Source organism: Phyllostomus hastatus, unplaced genomic scaffold (assembly GCF_019186645.2).
Source record: "Phyllostomus hastatus isolate PE091 unplaced genomic scaffold, TTU_PhHast_1.1 phas_scaffold_443, whole genome shotgun sequence".
Classification (NCBI taxonomy): Eukaryota; Metazoa; Chordata; class Mammalia; order Chiroptera; family Phyllostomidae; genus Phyllostomus; species Phyllostomus hastatus.
The window spans coordinates 620,614-638,662 of NW_025334031.1; the positions used below are offsets into that span (position 1 = coordinate 620,614).

The 18,049-nt window shown below is 65.8% G+C and overlaps 1 protein-coding gene across 2 annotated transcripts in view; it reads left to right on the plus strand.

The window, feature by feature from the left end:
- The window catches only part of AP2A2 (adaptor related protein complex 2 subunit alpha 2), a 55,522-nt gene that overhangs the window by 34,351 nt on the left and 3,122 nt on the right, over positions 1 to 18,049 (plus strand). The window contains exons 5-17 of one of the 2 annotated variants that reach the window (XM_045821063.1): positions 856 to 985; positions 3,413 to 3,514; positions 4,551 to 4,659; positions 6,290 to 6,440; positions 7,205 to 7,373; positions 8,368 to 8,505; positions 11,044 to 11,226; positions 11,693 to 11,790; positions 12,112 to 12,343; positions 12,438 to 12,605; positions 15,148 to 15,308; positions 15,759 to 15,841; positions 17,588 to 17,677. In XM_045821063.1, coding sequence (XP_045677019.1) covers positions 856 to 985; positions 3,413 to 3,514; positions 4,551 to 4,659; positions 6,290 to 6,440; positions 7,205 to 7,373; positions 8,368 to 8,505; positions 11,044 to 11,226; positions 11,693 to 11,790; positions 12,112 to 12,343; positions 12,438 to 12,605; positions 15,148 to 15,308; positions 15,759 to 15,841; positions 17,588 to 17,677 — 1,814 coding nt within the window. The remainder of the gene's footprint in view (positions 1 to 855; positions 986 to 3,412; positions 3,515 to 4,550; positions 4,660 to 6,289; positions 6,441 to 7,204; positions 7,374 to 8,367; positions 8,506 to 11,043; positions 11,227 to 11,692; positions 11,791 to 12,111; positions 12,344 to 12,437; positions 12,606 to 15,147; positions 15,309 to 15,758; positions 15,842 to 17,587; positions 17,678 to 18,049) is intronic. The other variant, XM_045821064.1, reaches the window with a different exon arrangement.

An 18,049-nucleotide genomic window follows, 5' to 3' on the forward strand; every position in this document is an offset into this window, starting at 1 on the left:
CCACCGCAGCCCACGGCCTGGACAGAGCTCGGCGGTGGGTGCCGTTCTGCCACTCTTCGGGGGGGGTGCGGCCAGAGCGGGCGGGCCTCCACTTCTGCTCCCCAGGCTGTTTGCAGCCCAAGAGGGATCTTTTCTAAACTTGTTCTTCTTTGCAAAACAGTGGGGGTGGGTGTGGTTTGGGGTTTCTCGTGTTGGCTTAGGCTCGTTTAGGGATGAAAAGGCCAGAGGGGGTGCACGGTAGAGCCAGCCCCCACGCCCCTTCTTTTCCTGCGGACGGGCCGCGTGCCCGGTGCCCTGTGAACGCCGACCGGTGCCCCGACGGCCTGTGTGGGGCCCCTGTGGTGGGGGCCAGGCTGCGTCCTCAGCCAGCACTCCAGCCCGAGCAGAGCCCCTCCTGGGGTCTCTGGGGGGCTCCGAGAGGCTCCCCCAGCCTCTCGGCGCTCCGCAGCGCTGAGGGCCGGCAGGGCCCAGCGCCTGCCGGCTGGTTGTTTTGGACATCGGGGCGGCTCTCGGGGGCACCTGCAGGTGGAGGGTGCCAGGGGTGTTGCTCGCGCACAGCCACACAGCCAGGGGCCCCCAGCGGTGGGGGCGCGTTCGTGCTGGTCCCTCGGAGAGCGGCAGGCAGCAGGGCGCGGGCTCTCGGGGCGGGGGGGGGGGGGGGGCGGAGCTGGGTGTGCAGTGCCTGGAGGCGGCTGTGTCCGACAGGCCCCTGTGCAGGAGTGTGCGCTCGTACTCTGCGTGCTACGCAGCCTGCCCGCTGCCGCGCCTCCGCCCCCAGGGCCTCTGGCCGGGTGTTCCTGGGGGCCCCGGTCCTGCTGGCTGTGTCGTCAGGTGACTCCTGTGTCTGTCTTTCAGAGACACCATGGACAGCGCGAAGCAGAGTGCCGCCCTGTGCCTGCTGCGCCTGTACCGGACGTCTCCCCACCTGGTCCCCACGGGCGACTGGGCGTCCCGAGTGGTGCACCTCCTCAACGACCAGCACTTGGTAAATGCCTCGGGCTGAGAGTCACCTTTGCAGGAACAGCCACTTTGATGGCTCTGTGGGGCGTCTCCCCAAGTCACAGCCCTTGAGCCTGGAGTGCCCTCTTCAGGGGGGAGGAGTGGCTGCAGCCTCCGGCTCCCCGGGACTCTGCACTGGGGTCCTTGTGCAGGCTGGGCTGCACAGCTGACCAAGACAGAGGCCCCGTTCTCCCCAGACTCCCTGTGCAGTGAGGGCGTTCCTGGTGCGCTGGGTGAGGGCCGGGCCCCGCGTGACTCAGGGGTTGTGCTAGACGTCCCCACTGAGCGGGCGTGTGGGACACGGCACTGGGAGGCAAGGTCGGGAGCAGGGGTTGGACACAGTGGCCTTGTCCTGTCTGTGTTCTGTTGTGTAAACGAGAGAGCCACTCTCGGAGACAAACAGGACCATTGTCCTGCTGAGTGGAGGGAGGGTGTTGTTAGCTGGTCAGTACCACTTTTCCTGGAAGAGAAATCTACCTTCAACATCAAATTGAAAATAAAAGACCTTTACCTGCAGATTCGGGGGTGAGAGCTTGTTGGGGCGTGACAGTCGGTGGGCTGTCCCCACCCCACTCGCCCCACCCCTGGGCAGGCTTGTGCCTGGGACAGGGCAGCCCCTCCTCTGCGGGAAGAGCTGTCGGGAGCGCGTGGGCCTGGGCAGGAGGCTGGGGCCTGTGGCCTCACGGGCCAGCCACACTTGCCGGGTCACACCGGGTTGCACCGGGTCAGGTGCCATCCGTGGGCTGGGAAGCAGTGCCAGAGGTTGGGAGGCGTCAGCTCCCAAGCTGCCTCTCAGGGGGACCCCATGAGGCAGCGGGGCATTTCCCAGTTTTGCAGACGAGGCAGCAGAGGGTCAGAGGGTCAGAGAGCTTCCCACAGACCCAGGCTTGGACCAGGAGCTGACGAAGGCTCCGAGCTGGGGCCTGGGGCCCTCAGATGTCCCAGGACCCAGGTGTTGCACAAAGGCGGCAGCGGGTGGGTGGGCCAGGGCCGGGTGGGTGGGCCAGGGCCGGGTGCCGCGGCCTCCCCTGGGCGCAGTGCGCTGTGCAGACGCTGTTGCTGGAGCGCGTGGGTTTCTGGCGCAGGCCGTCCTGCTGCCTCGTCAGGCGGGCTCCTGCAGCTCCACGGCGGACGGCCCCTGGGCCCGGCCTCCTCCCTGCCAGATGCTGCAGCGGCACAGCGACAGCCAGAGCCTGCGCTCCGTGGCCCAGGAGCTCCAGCCAGCTCTGGTTGGCGGCTTGCTCGTCTCACCCCATGGGGACTTGGCGAGCCGGGCCAGGCCGGGCACGCAGGAACCGCGGCGAGCAGCTCTCTGCTCTGGTGGAACCTGCGCAGTTGGCATGGAGTTTGCGGGAGCTGTCTGTCCGGCCGGCCGGCCCGGGCAGTCTTCGGCACTTCCTTTGCCCGCCAGGGACAGACAGGCCAGTCAGCGGCTCGTTGGTGTGGCTCTCACGTCCCGCCGGCAGCCGAGGGACGGCACAGCGAGGGTCCGAGGAGGTGGGTCCCCTGGCGCTGACGGCTCCTGCCTCTCAGCTACGGAGTCCGGGCGGGGGCAGGGGAGCACCTGGTCCAGGGCAGTTTCTGAGCTGCCTGGCTCACATCTTCACTGTGAAGTGGTGGTGTTCAGCTTGTCTCTTTTATCTTTGAGAGAAAGCGTCTTTCCTTAGGTGAGATCTTCCTGCGAGAGTCACGGGTTCCTGGGAACAGCCACGGCCTGTGCTGGCTCAGTAGCCGAGGCTTCCCGTGCTGCCTGCCGGGAGGTCCCAGCTGGGAGGGAGGTGCCCAGTGGCCGAGGCGTGGCCTGGGCCACTGTCCACAAAGGGCTTGCCCCGGCCAGGGGCTGAGCTGGCTGGAGCACGGTCCTGCGCGCTGGGAGGCTGTGGGTTCGGTCCCTGGTCAGGGCACACGCCTAGGTTGCAGGTTTGATCCCAGTGGGGCGCGGGCAGGAGGCAGCCGATGGATACTGGTATTTCCCCTTCTCCCTTCCTCTCTCCCTAAAATAAAAACATTCCCCAGGTGAGGGTTTTGAAGGGAAGGGCAGAGCGGGCTTTCTCAGTGGCTTTCCCACAGCTCCCCTTGGGCTGTGAAGACTCCAGTGGTTCCAGAGGCGATGCCCCTCACAGCCCACACGGGCTGGTGAGGAGGTGGGGTGGCGGGCACTGCTGTCCAGGGGCCGGGCAGCCACCGGCCGACAAGGTGCCGGGGTGGGCGGGGCTGGGGGCGGGGCTGCAGTGCCCTGGGGCGGCCGGCAGTTGGCGAGAGAAGCTCTGCCTACGGGCGCCCCCCCACCCCCACGTGCCGGGCCGCCCGCGGCTCTTCAGGTGTCGCCCGTGCGGCGGGCTGGAAACGAGAGGTGCGCCTTGCACGCGCTGCCTGGAACGGAAACGCACCCATGCGCGTGTCCTCCCTTCAGGGCGTAGTGACCGCCGCCACGAGTCTCATCACCACCCTGGCGCAGAAGAACCCGGAGGAGTTTAAAACCTCCGTCTCTCTGGCTGTCTCCAGACTGAGCAGAGTAAGTCTGGGGGTGGGGGCGGGGCTCGGGGTGGGTCTTGGTCGCCATTGTTTCAGGCAGCTAATACGTCCATCTACTTGTTGGAGCGGGGGACACCTGGCTAGCCTTGTTTCTGCTTTGAGTCAGGGCAGAGCCGCCCTGTCCGTGTGGGAAGGTCCCAGAGCAGAGCAGCCCGGCTGTAGGCTCTCATCCGGGGCAGGTGGGGCCTGCGGGCAGGTCCTGGTGGGGTGTCCTGGGCTCCTGCCTGTGGTGGGGAGCCCTGTCCTCCCTGGGGTGACCTCAGTCCTCGCCGCCACCCCCCCTTCCCTGCCTGAGCACCCTGCGCCCGTCCTTGGGCTCCGTGGGCTTCGCCTTACTTGTGTGGCAGTGGGTCACACGGCCCGCGGTCTTGTGTGTGTGGCCTGTTTGGTTCTGCTTTTCATTCATCTTTGATGCTGTGTGGAACCTGAATCTGCTACCACCAGCTTTCTGAACTGCTCTCCTGTGACTTTGAGCGGCACATCTGGGAGCTTCACGGGGTGAAGACGCAGGGGATGGGGGGGCACTGGGCTGTGTGGCGGTGGACATGTGGCGTCCTGTGGACAGTGCCTGCTGCTGGGGGCTGTGTGGGAACTGCGAGTGTGGGGAGCGTGCCCTCTGGCCTCGGCGAGCTCATGGCAGGGTGTGCACGTGGTGGCCGTGGGGGCGTGGGGCTGGGGACCAGAGGTCTCCCTGCCGTGCCTCCTCCACTCCCGGCCCGCAGAGCAGACTGAGCCCTGTGGGTGCCGCAGCGTTTTGTGCGGAGGGTCGGCGGCTCTGCGGGTCTGTGTCCCGCGGGTGGGCAGCCACACAGCGTGCGGCCGCCCCCTCGCCTGTGGAGCACAGAGGCGAGGGCTGGGTGCGCTCAGCGCGTTGAGTGGAACAGTCTCTCAGTCAGTCAGCGCCTGACCCGGGGCACCGGGACCCTCAGTGTGGGTCTGTCTGTGTGGGTCTCTGCGGGGGGCACTCCTCCTGGGGACAGCTGCCCGCAGTGGCTCACGCCTGTGTCGGTTCGCAGATTGTGACGTCCGCGTCCACAGACCTGCAGGACTACACTTACTACTTCGTCCCAGCCCCCTGGCTGTCGGTCAAGCTTCTGAGGCTGCTGCAGTGCTACCCGCCCCCAGGTATGGCCGAGCGCAGGCCCCTCGGGGCGGCCTTCCTCCCGGTCTCTCTAAGAGCCCTGCCCGGGGCGGCCCCAGCCCTCGGGTCCTCTGCCACGCGGCCGTGCGTGTGGGCTTTCCTGGAGCAGCTGGTGGAGAGCCCGCGCTGCGGCTGCCGTCCATCTGGAACCGGCTCTGCTTTCGCGTGGTGTCAGGCCTGTGCAGGTTGCTGAAACGCTCTTAGAGAAACTTTGTGAGAAACTGTGAGAAACTTTGTGTCCTGAATTGGTAAGCCATGTAGCCTCAGCTTATACACCAGAGATGTGTGAGCTCACGGTTCATGCTGAAATGTTACTGGTTGGATCAGGGCCGAGGTACCTGGAAATAGGATTTCTTGGTTGAAGTGTGAACTTGAAAATTTTGTTAGATGCTCCCAATTCCTTCCACAAACATTCATTTGTTGTTGTAACCTTTACATTGGAATCTAATTTGTTTTTATCCAGGGTACTTGTTAGTTTTTTAAAAATAAATAAATAGGATCTTTTTTATTTTTTTAATTAATATTTTATTTTTAAAATATTTTACTTATCTATTTTTAGACAGAGGGGAAAGGAAGGAGAAAGAGAGGGAGAGAAACATCCATGTGTGGTTGCCTCTCGTGTGCCCCCTCCTGGGGACCTGGCACACAGCCCAGGCATGGGCCCTGACTGGGAATTGAACCAGTAACCCTTTGGTTCGCAGGCCGCACTCAATCCACTGAACTACACCAGCCAGGGTGGTACTTGTTTGTTTTAAGTAACCTCTGCACTAAGTATCTTCTGTGTGGAACGAACCACCCTTGGTGTGGGAGGTCTCCCCACCTCTTCCCCCGGCCCCTACACCCATTCCGCTGCTCAGCCCCGCAGAGCTCTCTCCCTCCTCCTCCAGAGACAAGGGACCCAGACTTAGGCTCTGCCCCCGCCCTGCCCCAGGGCCCCAGTGTGAATGTCCTCTTCCTCCTCCTCCTTTCAGTCTGAGGCTCTGCCTCTCTCGCCCTGTCGGGCGTGCTTTGGTTTGGCAACCTCCACCCACCCTGGTGCCCGGGGGTGCAGGTCCCTCAGGGTGGTGCAGGCCCTGCTCTGCACCCGCCTGCTCAGCTCAGGACTCGGGGGTCTGCGTCCCCCTGCTGAGGGGGTGGCGGGTTCCCCAGCCGGACCCCACAAGCTGTTTCTGACCTTCTGGTATTTTGGTTGTTTCTTATTCTTTCTGGTCAATTGTTTCTTCTGGTTTGAGTAGAAATTTTAAAGTTTTCTCATCTTTTTATTGTTTCTTGTATCATTTTCTTTATTTCTGTTGGTAATAGCACATGGAGAAAAAATATTTTGCCTCTTTTCCCTAAAACTTATACATGTCGTGTGTTTTGTCCGCGTGTCTGAGAGTGTATTTTCTCTTGATTTATGTATCCTATGTCTCAGTGAAAGTGTTGTGTTACTTCATTAAAGTGTGTGTGTAGTTCCCTGGCTGTTGAATTTCTTGCTTTAAGTGGCTGCACAGTTTGAAGAGCTGCCGTTTCTCACCGGTCGGAGATGACCCGACACTTGGGGCCTGCGGCGGGCAGCCGGGAGGGCGGGCGGGCTGCGGGGCAGCTGGCCCGACGGCTCTCTGTCCCGCCCAGAAGACCCTGCGGTGCGAGGCCGCCTGACCGAGTGCCTGGAGACCATCCTCAACAAGGCCCAGGAGCCGCCCAAGTCCAAGAAGGTGCAGCACTCCAACGCCAAGAACGCCGTGCTCTTCGAGGCCATCAGCCTCATCATCCACCACGACAGGTGGGTCGGCAGGCGCCCCTGCCGCTGCGCTCCCCACGGCCGGTTTGACGCCATGCTCCCCCCAGACACAGGCACATGTGCTCCTCCTCCGCGGTGCGGCCCGGCCCCGCACGCCTGCGGCCGGCCGTCTCCCGCCGCGCCCTCCACACACACGCCTGCGGCGGAGCACAGTCCGAGTCACACTTCCCCCGGCACTCTCCAAGTCAGAGGGAGCCTCTGTGCCTAGCAGATGCGTTTAACGAGCAGCAGCCTCGGGCGGACCGAGGAGGAGTGAGCAGAGAGCTGACCCAGTTGCGTGGGGACGGCACGTAAATGTTCACCAGCCTCTGTCGCGTCCGTGTCTCCACACTCGCCCTCCAGGGTCCTCCCGTCGTCAGGGCTCCTGTTTGGCGTCCCTCCTGGCGGGGGCCTCTGGCTGCAGTCCCCTTCCCGGCCACAGCCTGACGGCAGCACCCAGGCTCCCGCCGGGCATGTGGGACGGTGCTTCCGGAGCGGCCGGGTTTGGGAGGGCGCCCCGTCTGTCCCAGCTCTCTGAAGACCGCGGGCCTGTGCCGGTGTGCGCGGAAAGGCCCCGGTGGTCTGTGACCGTGGGCACCGCCCGAGGGGCGTAAAACCGACTGTCGGGTTTACGGTTAGGGCTTTCACGCCTCGGGGGGCCTCACAGTCTTCCCTGGAGTGGTGTGGCGACCGGACACCGCGTCGCGTCACGGCCGCCCTGCCGATGGGCACGCGGCCCCACTCACCCGCTTCCCCCGTCCCTGCAGCGAGCCCAACCTGCTTGTCCGCGCCTGTAACCAGCTGGGCCAGTTCCTGCAGCACCGGGAGACCAACCTGCGCTACCTGGCCCTGGAGAGCATGTGCACGCTGGCCAGCTCCGAGTTCTCCCACGAGGCCGTGAAGACGCACATTGAGACGGTCATCAACGCTCTGAAGGCAAGTGCTCCACGCTCAGGACCCGCGTCCCCGTGGGGGCACTGCGGGGGGCGCAGCTGCGGGGCGGCTGCCCGTGCAGGCCAGGCTGCTGCTCCCTGGGGCCCGGGCCCTTCTGGCCCCACCTGTGGGGCAGCCTCTGTCGGCTGCAGCCCCAACACCGCGTCCTCCGAGTGCCAGGGCTGCACCGACGTTGGCAACAGTGGGACGGTCCTTTTTGGTAGGAGGGTGAAATCTTTCGTCTCTCTCTCCGAGAAAACTCACCCTTTGCAGAAGAAAATTCACTTTTTTCAAGGAATTAAAGTTCCAGGCTTGGAAGAGCCAGGGGGTGCTGCCTGTCCCGGGGTCAGACACGCAGTGTCCATGGCGTTCCCAGCTGTCCTTGAGCGCATGGGAGAGCTGGGGGGGGTGGGGCGCCTGCGGGGTCCCCGGTCCTTCCCCAGGCCTGGTCAGACTAGGGAGAGGCCCCGCTCTGTCGCTTTGTGTTGGCACGAATTCAGCAGACATTTTGGTGCTGATTTGAATGGAAGGCCGAGGGGTTCAGAGTGAACCTCGTGCTGTCCCGGCCCCTCCGGGTCCCGGTTCAGTGCGTGCCCGGCCCATGGCCTCCCAGACCCGCCGCGGCTTTTCGTGGCACTCGGCCCTGAGCTGGCGCCTCTCAGGCCGTCCTGCGCTGGGAAATGGATGAACGGGCCTGGGGCGGGGCAAGAGTGGCACAGTGACGCACTCCCAGGCGACCCGGAAGGTGCCTGTCTGTGACCACACAGGGGACAGGCCTCTGACCGTCTCCTAGGAGACGGAGCCGGATTCCGGGCAGTGCAGGGGCGAGGGGGGCCGTGAGCTGGCATGTGAGGGGCTCCGCCTGCCTGGAGCCTGCGGGGGTCCCGGCGATCGGATGGTGAGGAGAGCTCTGGGCTAGTGTCCGGGCCCCAGCGGAGGCCGGCCCGCCCTGCCCACGGGTCGTCCTGGGCCCCTCACCCTGTGCCGCCCCCCCCAGACGGAGCGGGACGTGAGCGTGCGGCAGCGGGCCGTGGACCTCCTCTACGCCATGTGCGACCGCAGCAACGCCCAGCAGATTGTGGCCGAGATGCTGAGCTACCTGGAGACGGCGGACTACTCCATTCGAGAGGAGATTGTGAGTCCCCCTGCCTCGCGCTGTCGCGGCCGCGGGTGCCTGCGCCTCGCGGCTCCGGCGTCTCCTCGGCGGCTCCGGCGCTGCTCCGTGGACTCGCGGAGAGCCTGCTGGGTCCTGGGCGGAGCTTCCTTTCGCTGGAGCTTTTTCACCCGTGTCTTTGGGAAGGCTTTCCGTCTTGGCACGGTGCCCAGCGACAAGCCGTCGGGGCACCGCCCGGGCAGTCAGGGAAACCTCTGCTGCGCGGGCTCCACAGGGGCTTGGGTGGGGGTGGCCCCGGTCTGCCTGGGCGCAGGGTCCCACGGGCGAGGCTGCGTTCGGGCCTTTGAGTTAAGCCCCTTTGCTTGGCGCCCTTGCCCACCAGCACCTCGGTGGGGTCTCTGGGAGGAACAGGACCTGAGCCCCCCCGGGCACTGCCTGGCGGTCTCAGTTCCCAGCGCGGTTCTGTCCTGTCGTCTGCGAAGAGGGCGCACACCCGGCGCACTGCCCGAGCTCGGGGACGCTCGCCTGTGAAGGACGAGTGCTCGCGCTGCGTCCGAGGCCCCAGGGAGTCCCGCCACCCGCCCGCCTGCGGCCGGCAGGGAGCAGGGCCTGTGCTCTGTGTGGTCCGTGCGGGCCTGCTGCTGGTCTCCCTGGGGCCTCGGGCTCCGCGTCGGCCTGTGGAGCGGAGCCGGCGAGGCGAGCGGCCCCACAGCCTCCCCACTCTCGGTGGGAGAGAGACAAGGAAATGGGTGTGTTGTCCCACTCACGGCTGAGTCTTGTGTGCGCCCGACTGGGGATCGACCCGCGACCTCGGCGTATGGGGGCGATGCTCCAACCAACTGAGCTACCGGGCCAGGGCGGAGAGGCGTCTCTCACTGTCCCTCTGGGAGCGCAGTGCAGCCGAGGCCCCCGGGGGCTTTGTGGGGCCGTGTCCGGAGCCGGCTGTGAGCGACGCTCCTGGCCAGTGCTCCCGGGTGTGCCGGGTCACACCCTGAGCTCTGTGGGCTCCTCAGTGGAGGCCGAGGCCAGCCTGGCCAGGCCGCGTGCCAGGGGCTGGCCCTCAGTGCCCAGTGGCTGGGCGCGGCGAGGAGCTCGGGCTGCTCTGGGCAGGAGGTCGAGGTGGGCTTCGCAGAGGCAGCGGCCCTGGGGCTGGAGTGCTGGCCGGCCGGCCGGCCAAGAGGCTGTAGAGGCAGAAGGGGGGGGGTTGCGTGGAGGAGGCGAAGGGCGGGGGCGCAGGGCCGGGTACCTGGTCCGGACCCCTGGGGCTGGGGCTGGGGTGTCCTCCCTCGTGCTGCCTGGCCGCCCAGCAGGGCAGAGGCGGGTGCGGTCTCGTGTGGGCGGTGTCTTCCGGTGTCGAGTGTCGGGGAGCTGTGTCGGCTCGCAGGCCCTTTTAAATGGTGAGTGACCGTCCTCAGTTTCAATCACGTGAGCCGTGAAGCAGGCACTCTCAGTCCCCACTAAGTGCTCTGTCTGTCCAGGTGTGTCTGAGCTGTTGTGCTGGCTGCTGGGCAGCCACCCCGGGGCCCCTGTGTATCCTGCCCTGCCCCCAGGGAGCCTCTCCGTCCCTGGGGAGGACACAGTGTGGGCAGGGCAGCGGCCAGCTCGTGATGGGCCTGAGGACGGACGCGGGCGGGGCCTGGACCCTGGGGGCCTTGAGGTGGCTTCTGCAGGATGTGGCGGCGAGGTTGTGGGAGAGGGTGAAAGCCCAGAGGCCACTGGGGGCGGGAGGGGCGGGGCGCTGCGGATGGCGGCAGCGCCACTCGGGCCAGGGTCGTCCTGAGGGCCAGGTGCACGGCTGCAGGTCACCTGAGCGTGGGAAGAGGCGTGTCCAGGAGGAGTGGTGCTCTGGGTCACACGGGGAGTCGTGTGGGGGCCGAGGGGGAAAGCGGAGCAGATGGACGTGGTCTGGGGTCCGGCAGAAGTCAGGGCACAGTGGGGAAGGCTAGGTAGGTGGAGTGGAGGCAGTCGTGCCCGCGTGAGGGCGGGTGGGCGGGCAGCTCAGCGGGGCGTGGTCCGGTGTGGGCAGCTGATGCTGTTCCGGGCAGCTGCTCCGTACAAGGAGAGGGTGGCAGGGGGGTCGGGGGCTGGTTGTGGCCAGCCTGGTGCAGCTGCCCTGGGGCAGTGGTGTGGCCCACAGAGCCCTGTGAGGTGCGTGGGGGTAAATGAGCCGTGGGTCTCCCGTGGACACTGGAAGGGAGACTGGTGAAGAAGGCAGGCCGGAATAGCAGACCCCGAGAGTACGGCCACTGTGTGCCGGGCGCAGACCCGGGGACTAGGGCTGGCTTGGCTGTGTCAGGTCGGGTGGGCCCTCGTGGGCTCCTGCTGCCGGGACCCGTCTCTTCTGTGTGTTCCTATAGGTGTCCTGTCTTGTCTGTGGCTGGAGAGTGGGGTGGCTTCCCTCAGTGAAATCTGCAAACCTTACACTCTCTGGGCTCCTTTGAGCACCGGTGGGAGTGCCCACCGCTCAGGCTGGCCACGTGGGTTCAGTCCTGCAGCCCCGCATGGAGGCCCTGCTGTCTCGGGGCCATGGGCACCTTCCCTCAGTGGCTGCCCCTGCAGGTGCTGAAGGTCGCCATCTTGGCGGAGAAGTACGCCGTGGACTACACGTGGTACGTGGACACCATCCTGAACCTGATCCGGATCGCCGGCGACTACGTGAGCGAAGAGGTCTGGTACCGCGTCATTCAGATCGTCATCAACCGGGACGACGTGCAGGGCTACGCCGCCAAGACAGTGTTCGAGGTACCTCGGCTCGCCCGGGAGGTGCGGTCTTGGGGTGCGGCTGCTTCCCTTCCCCCTGCCGTTGACCGTCCTTGGAGGGTCCTGCTGGCCCTCTTGTCCTGCTGGCCCCTCTGCGGGACTCAGCTCCTCCTTGCCCCAGTCTCCGCCCACATCACCGACCACGGGGGCGGGGTGGGGGGGGCAGGACACCCTTGCCTCTCAAGAGGCCACCCGAGCACAGTGCCCAGGGCTGGTGTCTTGGGCTCGTCTCCCTGTGCGTGAGAGCCCCCGGGGGCCTGGGGAGACCCTGAGGGGCACCTGCCCCCCGCCTGGGGCCTGGACGTCGGCTCTGTGGAGCGAGGCTCTCGTTACGGGGCGGGATCGGCACGTCTCTGCCTGCAGAGACTCCTCGGCGGCCCCCCTCCTGCAGCGGCAGGAGGACAGGCGGGCGGGACTGACGCAGCCCCGCGCCTGTCCGCCTGTGCAGGCCCTGCAGGCCCCGGCGTGCCATGAGAACCTGGTCAAAGTGGGCGGCTACATCCTGGGCGAGTTCGGGAACCTGATCGCTGGGGACCCACGGTCCAGGTAAGATGCCCCTGGGGCATCAGGGGGCGTCTCGCCTGACACTGGGCTGCACCCGCGGGTCCTCCTGCCGGCGGTCGGACGCGGCCTCCAAAGCGGCTCAGAGCAAGACCACCTCCACTCCGTTTCCCTGCAAGCAGCGCAGAAAGCGGGGTCCCGGTGGGAAACACGGGTGCGGGCAGGGGCGTCTTCGTCCCCAGAGGAGGCCCTCGCTCAGCGGGTGGGGTGGCTCTGCCCCTCCGGGGGGCACCCTCGGGCCCAGGCTCAGGCTGCCTGCCCGGGTGGGAAGGTGAGGGCCCTGGCCGTCTGCTCTCCCCGCCCCAGCCCGCTGGTCCAGTTCAACCTGCTGCACTCCAAGTTCCACCTGTGCAGCGTGCCCACCAGGGCCCTGCTGCTGTCCACCTACATCAAGTTCGTGAACCTCTTCCCGGAGGTGAAGCCCACCATCCAGGAGGTGCTGCGCAGCGACAGCCAGCTGAGGAACGCCGACGTGGAACTGCAGCAGCGGGCGGTCGAGTACCTGCGGCTGAGCACCGTCGCCAGCACCGACATCCTGGTAGGCCCGGCCGGCGCCCCGCCCCCTGCCCCCCGCCCCCCGCCCGCGGCTGTGCCACGGCGCTGACCCCTCTCTTGACGCCCTCTCGCCACAGGCCACCGTCCTGGAGGAGATGCCCCCGTTCCCAGAGCGCGAGTCGTCCATCCTGGCCAAGCTCAAGAAGAAGAAGGGCCCGGGCACGGTGGCCGGCCTGGAGGAAGGCAAGCGCGAGCGGGGCGCCGACCTCAACGGGGGCCCCGAGCCGGCCCCGGCCAGCGCCGCGGTGGGTCCCTCCCCGAGGCCAGCGCCCTGGCCTTCGCCGCCCTGTCCCCGAGACCCAGGGCCCACGGGGCACTTGTCTGCCGGGGAGGAGTTCCTGTCGAGCAGAAGAGTGTGCACGGGAGCCTGGTGGAGGCCCGAGCCTGAGGCCTCCCCCTCCCGGCACCTGGGAGTCCCAGGAAGCGCCTGTCTTCCACGCCCTTCCCAGCGTGGTCACCGGGTCCCCTGCAGCCCCCGCCCCCCCCACCCCCGGGGGGCGCCGCGTTGCGGAAAGCACCATCGTGCACCTCTGTCGCAGAACCGCCTCCTGCGGGGGGCCTCCCTGCTGCGCTCTGGCTGCAGGCGGGCCGCCTCGGGCCGCTCGGAGAGGGCGGCAGGTGCGGGCCGGATGAGGAGGGCGCACGTCCCTGCTGCGGGCGGCGTGGGGGCCCGTGCATGTCCGTGCACCACGTGTGCTCTTTGTCGGTGGTGGCAGTGGCGGTGCTAGGAGTGCCGTGCCTCCTTGTGGTCCCCAGCTGGAGGCGGGGGAAGCTGGACGGCAGGGGAGGGCCCTCCTGGCTGGGACCCTCCTCCCCAGGGGCGGACACCCCTGAGACGTCACGGGGCCGCCTGGTCTGAGGTGGAAGCCGGTCGAAGGTGCTCGATGCTGCAGGTGGCCTGCTGTGCGGTGCTCTATTCCCCGCACACACGGCCCCACGTGGCTGCCTGCCTGCCCGTCTGTGCGAGGCCGAGTCTCTGCCGTCCAGCCGCCTCCGGGGAGGCTGGAGGCTCCGAGGCTCCTGAGCTGTCCTGCACTCCTGGTCTGGGGCTGCCTTTTCCTCTTGTGATTCTTTGCTGCCGGAGCGAGAAGGGTGACTTGTGCAGACCGAGCGCCCGGCGGGCCCCCCTGGAAGGTCCCCCAGTCCCGAAGCAGGGCGGCGGCACAGAGGCCGTGGGTGCTCGCGTGCCGCAGGGTGTTGTGTGGTGGGTCCCTCGGCAACACCTTGCTTGTATCTGTTGTGGGTTTTGGGGTAAACATTGGACTTAAGAGGACAGAAGGGGTTTCCTACTTTAAAAAGTGCCTGCATTGTCTTGGAGGAATGAGTGGTAGAACCTTGCAGCAGCTGGCAGAGGGGAGAGGCCCCCGTTCAGGTGCCATCTGCACAGGTGCCTGTCCTGCATGGCTGGTAGCACGGTGCCGGGCCGCCTGAGATCAGCTCCCGTCCTCGGCAGGCAGCTCCCGGTGGTGACAGCGTGGGCGGGGGTGCCATCCCAGGCGCAGTGAGTGGGCGCCACTGCCACACCCCTCGTGCAGACCCGCCTCACGCGCCTTCCCCTGGCTGCTGCTCCAAGGCCTCCCCCTTCCGCTTGGCCCAGGGCCCTCACTCCTGGGCACCCTGGTGCTTGCGGGGGGCAGGGCTGCCACCCGGTGGGGCTCCAGCCTGCGCAGACCCACACCCTCTCTGCTGGGTGTGCGTTTTGTGATGCTTCCTGCATCTCCCAGTAGAATTCATGCATAGTGTCACCTGCCTGCGCAGGTCATTCTTCAGGAACTCAGTGCACGGCCCTACCGTGACCTGAGAGAGGACGGAGCAGTTCTCCATGCCAGCCCGCATTTCCTCCACGTGCCTGTGCCGAGTGGGGCAGTGCCGGGGGCGGGGGCGGGAGCAGGCGAGGCCAGTGCCCGGGGGCACGGCCACTGTAGGGCGAAGGGCTTTGCCCTTCTTCCGCCCCGGGCTGTCGGGTTCCTGGAGGTGAGACGCCAGCAGCGGTGAAGGGAGTGGCATCGGGATGTGGCCTTAGAAAGTTGTGAATGGATTTTTACCTTCTTGAGTGTCCACTGAGGCACTCAGGTCCTTCAGGGCGAGTTCGCAGGGCGGTGTGGCTCTCATCTCTGGTGCTTGCCTGTGACGTCACCAGAGCGACCGCCAGAACCCCACGTGGTTGGCGGGTGGACGCCCCAGAGGTGCAGGGTCAGAGGGCGAGCTGCAGCTCTGCGCCGGAGCTTCGAGCGGGGAGGGGACGTGACGTCACAGCGACCGTGCTCTCGGCGCGGCTGTGCCCTCGTCTTCGCCGAGGCCCGCACAGCACGGTGTTTGGAAGAGAGGAGCCCGTGGTGTTGCGAACCCGTCTGCAGCCCTGCACTCGCGGTGGGCTCTCACCTCCGGTCCCCTCCGCGAGGCGACGCGCAGCGACCGTGGCTGCGTGGAGGGCACCGAGCGGCGACTGCTTGCTGTGTCTCCCCTCCGGCCGGCAGCAGTGGGCACCGTCTCGGTCCTCCAGACAGACGTTTCTCCGTGGTCTCTTTCACGAGGAAATCGTCTCAGAAGCTGTTTTCGTTCGAGGAGCGTTTGTGAGGGGAGGGGGTTGTTGTTCCAGTTCTGCGGGACTGACTCACCTTCGCCGTGTGCAGGTCTCAGGCCTGACTTGGGGTGCGGGGGCCTCTCGGGAGTGGCTGGGCCCCCGCTGCCCAGTGGCCGCATGGTGGGAGGGGGCAGTCGCTGCCCCGGCCGAGCTCCGTGTGCCCTCGAGGCTCCTCGCTGACCCGCCCTCTCCCTGGTTTCCAGTCCACGCCCTCGCCGTCAGCCGACCTTCTGGGACTAGGGGCGGCCCCCCCCGCACCCGCGGGCCCCCCACCCCCCGCTGGCGGGCTGCTCGTGGACGTGTTCTCGGAGTCACCCTCCGCGGTCGCACCTCTCGCTCCCGGCTCCGAGGACAACTTTGCCAGGTAGTTGGTCTCCTGCTTCCTGAGGACAGGGACCCTTTCTGCCCCTGGCCCTGGACCGGGGGCTGTGGTCGGCAGGGCAGAACGGGCAGCGGTGTGGGGCCCGTGGTGCTGGGCGAGCTGTCCGGGAGTGGAGGGGCCCCGGGGCACAGGCCGCAGGGCTGGCTGTCCTCTGCTCGCCGTGTGTGTGTCTGGGGCTCGCTGCGGCGTCCCAGCTCTGCTCCGTCCCGAGAGTCCACCCTGCCTGCAGCTCTGTGCTTGTTCCCCGCACCCCTTCCTCCAGGCACGGCCCCTCTCTGGGTCTGCCTTCTGGGTACCCGGACTTTTCTTAACTGGCGTTCTTCAGTTGCATGACCGCTGCTCTGTCCCACGAAGTCTGTGTCCGAGGCGTCCCCTGCCCTGTGACCAGCTCCATGGCGTTGAGTGACTCACATGCTGCCCCCTTTCCGCTAGGTTCGTCTGTAAAAACAACGGTGTGTTGTTTGAAAACCAGCTGCTTCAGATTGGACTTAAGTCTGAGTTTCGGCAGAATTTAGGTATGTATCGTGATCACTTAATGTAAGATGCAGGTCAAAACCGTGGTGAGAGCCCAACTCCTGCCTTTCGGCGCTGCTGTCGGAAAGCAAAACCACAAGTGCCGCGAGGGCGCGGGGGCGGGCACACTGCAGCCGCCGCGGGACAGGGCGCGGGCCCTGGGCTTCGGGTCGGCCAAAGAGTCCGTCTGGTTTTTTCCATAGAATAAAAGACACGTTTTTCATTTTCACCAATAGCTTTATTGATTTGGACATTGTGAGTGTGCCGGCTGTCTCCCGCATGGCATAACGCTGATGGTTCTCAATCATCGTCTCGACCCCTGTCAGCTTCAGCTGGTCTGTCCGACCTTGGGGCGTCGTCTGCGAGACATCTTCAGCAGGAGGCTTCACAAATCACTTTTTAAAAAAGATTTTATTTATTTCTAGAGAGAGGGGAAGGGAGGTAGAAAGAGAGGAGAGAAGCATCCATGTGCGGTTGCCTCTCACAGGTCCCCCGCTACGGACCTGGCCAGCAACCCAGGCGTGTGCCGGGACTGGGAGTCAAACTGGCAACGCTTCAGTTGGCAGGCCGGCTCTCAATCCACTGAGCATCACCAGGTGGGGCAAAACGCCACCAGTTTTGACTGTTTTTTCAAACGCGCACTGACGTGCCCGCCGCCACAGCGCAGCCTAACGGACGCGTGAGGTGGAAAACAGTCGTCTTCATTCCACACATCCGTTTGCAGTGCAGCGGGAGGCAGCTGAGCACCCCTGGAGCCGTCTTATGGGAAAAACCAGACGGACTTTGTGGCCAACCCAGTGTCACACAGAATCGCCACGCGGCCACCCTTCTGGGCGCGTCCCCAAAGATTTCAAAGCAGGGCCTTGACAAGATGTCTGCACCCCACGGCATGGCGGCGGCGTTCACAGCCGTGGGCACGTGGACGCAGCCCGAGTGTCCGTAGATGGGCGAAGGACACACAGGCTGTGGTCCCCTCACTCAGTGGGATGCCACTCGGCCTGGGAGGGGAGGGACGCTCTGAGCCCCGCTGCAGCACGGCTGGGCCTCCAGGACACTGTGCTGAGTGGACGGGCCAGGCACGGACGGACGGACAGACACCGTGTGACACACTTGCAGGAGGTCCCTGGGGGAGTCAGAACCACAGAGACGGGACATAGGGCGTGGGGGGAGCGGGGGCCGGCGGAGGGGCGGGCAGTGAGTGTTTAATGGGGACGGAGCGTCGGTTTGGGAAGATGGAAAGTTCTGGAGACGACGGAGGTGACGGTTGTGCAGCCACGTGAATGAGCTTTAACCCCGCTGAGCTGTGCACCTGAAGCGGTTAGGGAGGGAGGAAGCAAGTGCAAGTGGGAGGAAAGCGAGAGAACCAGCACCCGCCCTCCAGGGTCTGTAGGGGCCTCGTGAGGACTCACAGTCACTGCCCCCCCCCCGAGAATGCTTGGAGTTTCCCTGGGTGTCGGCTGCTGGCCTTGAGGCTGCGGGAGGGGCCTCGAGGAACTGCTGTCTCTCGGGGGTTGAGGGCCCCTCTCCACTCTGCACTGGGTGTAGAGGTGTGTGCCGAGGCTCGTGGGAGGTCCCCGTCCCGACGTGAGTAGTGGGAGAGTGTGGCACCCGCAGGGTCTGCGGGTGAGTCCCAGGCCCGCCCGCAGCGCCGGGTCCCTGCGGCGAGCCGGCCCTCCTCGGAGACTCGGCAGGGGGCGGGGTTCTCGGGGTGCGTGCCAGCCCCTGTGAGACGGACTGTTTCCTCCTAGGTCGCATGTTCATATTTTATGGGAATAAAACCTCCACGCAGTTCTTGAACTTCACTCCAACACTGATCTGCTCAGATGACCTTCAGGCCAATATCCTTGGTTCTGTCTGCCCCATGGCCCTGACAGTAGCCACTGGGGTTAGAGGGGGTTTTGAGGAAAGTTTCTTTTTAAAAACAGAATAGCAAGATATTTTCGGGTGCTGCAGTCACCTCAGGTGTTTTCACAGAACCTGTAGGTGTCTGCGCCGGGTTCCTCGGATTCCTGGGGGCCCCTCTGCCTTGCTTCGCTCTCCCGTGGCACTGTGAGCCCCCCGAGCTCTGCTGCCCTTCTGCGAGGCCCCCAGAGGCCTCAGCCGCACGGTGGCTCCCTGCGGACCACAGCGGTGTGGTGGGAGCCCTCCCAGCCGGCCTCACAGCGGCCTCCCGTCTTCCCTCCCCCCAGGCGTTCCCACGCCCGGTGGTG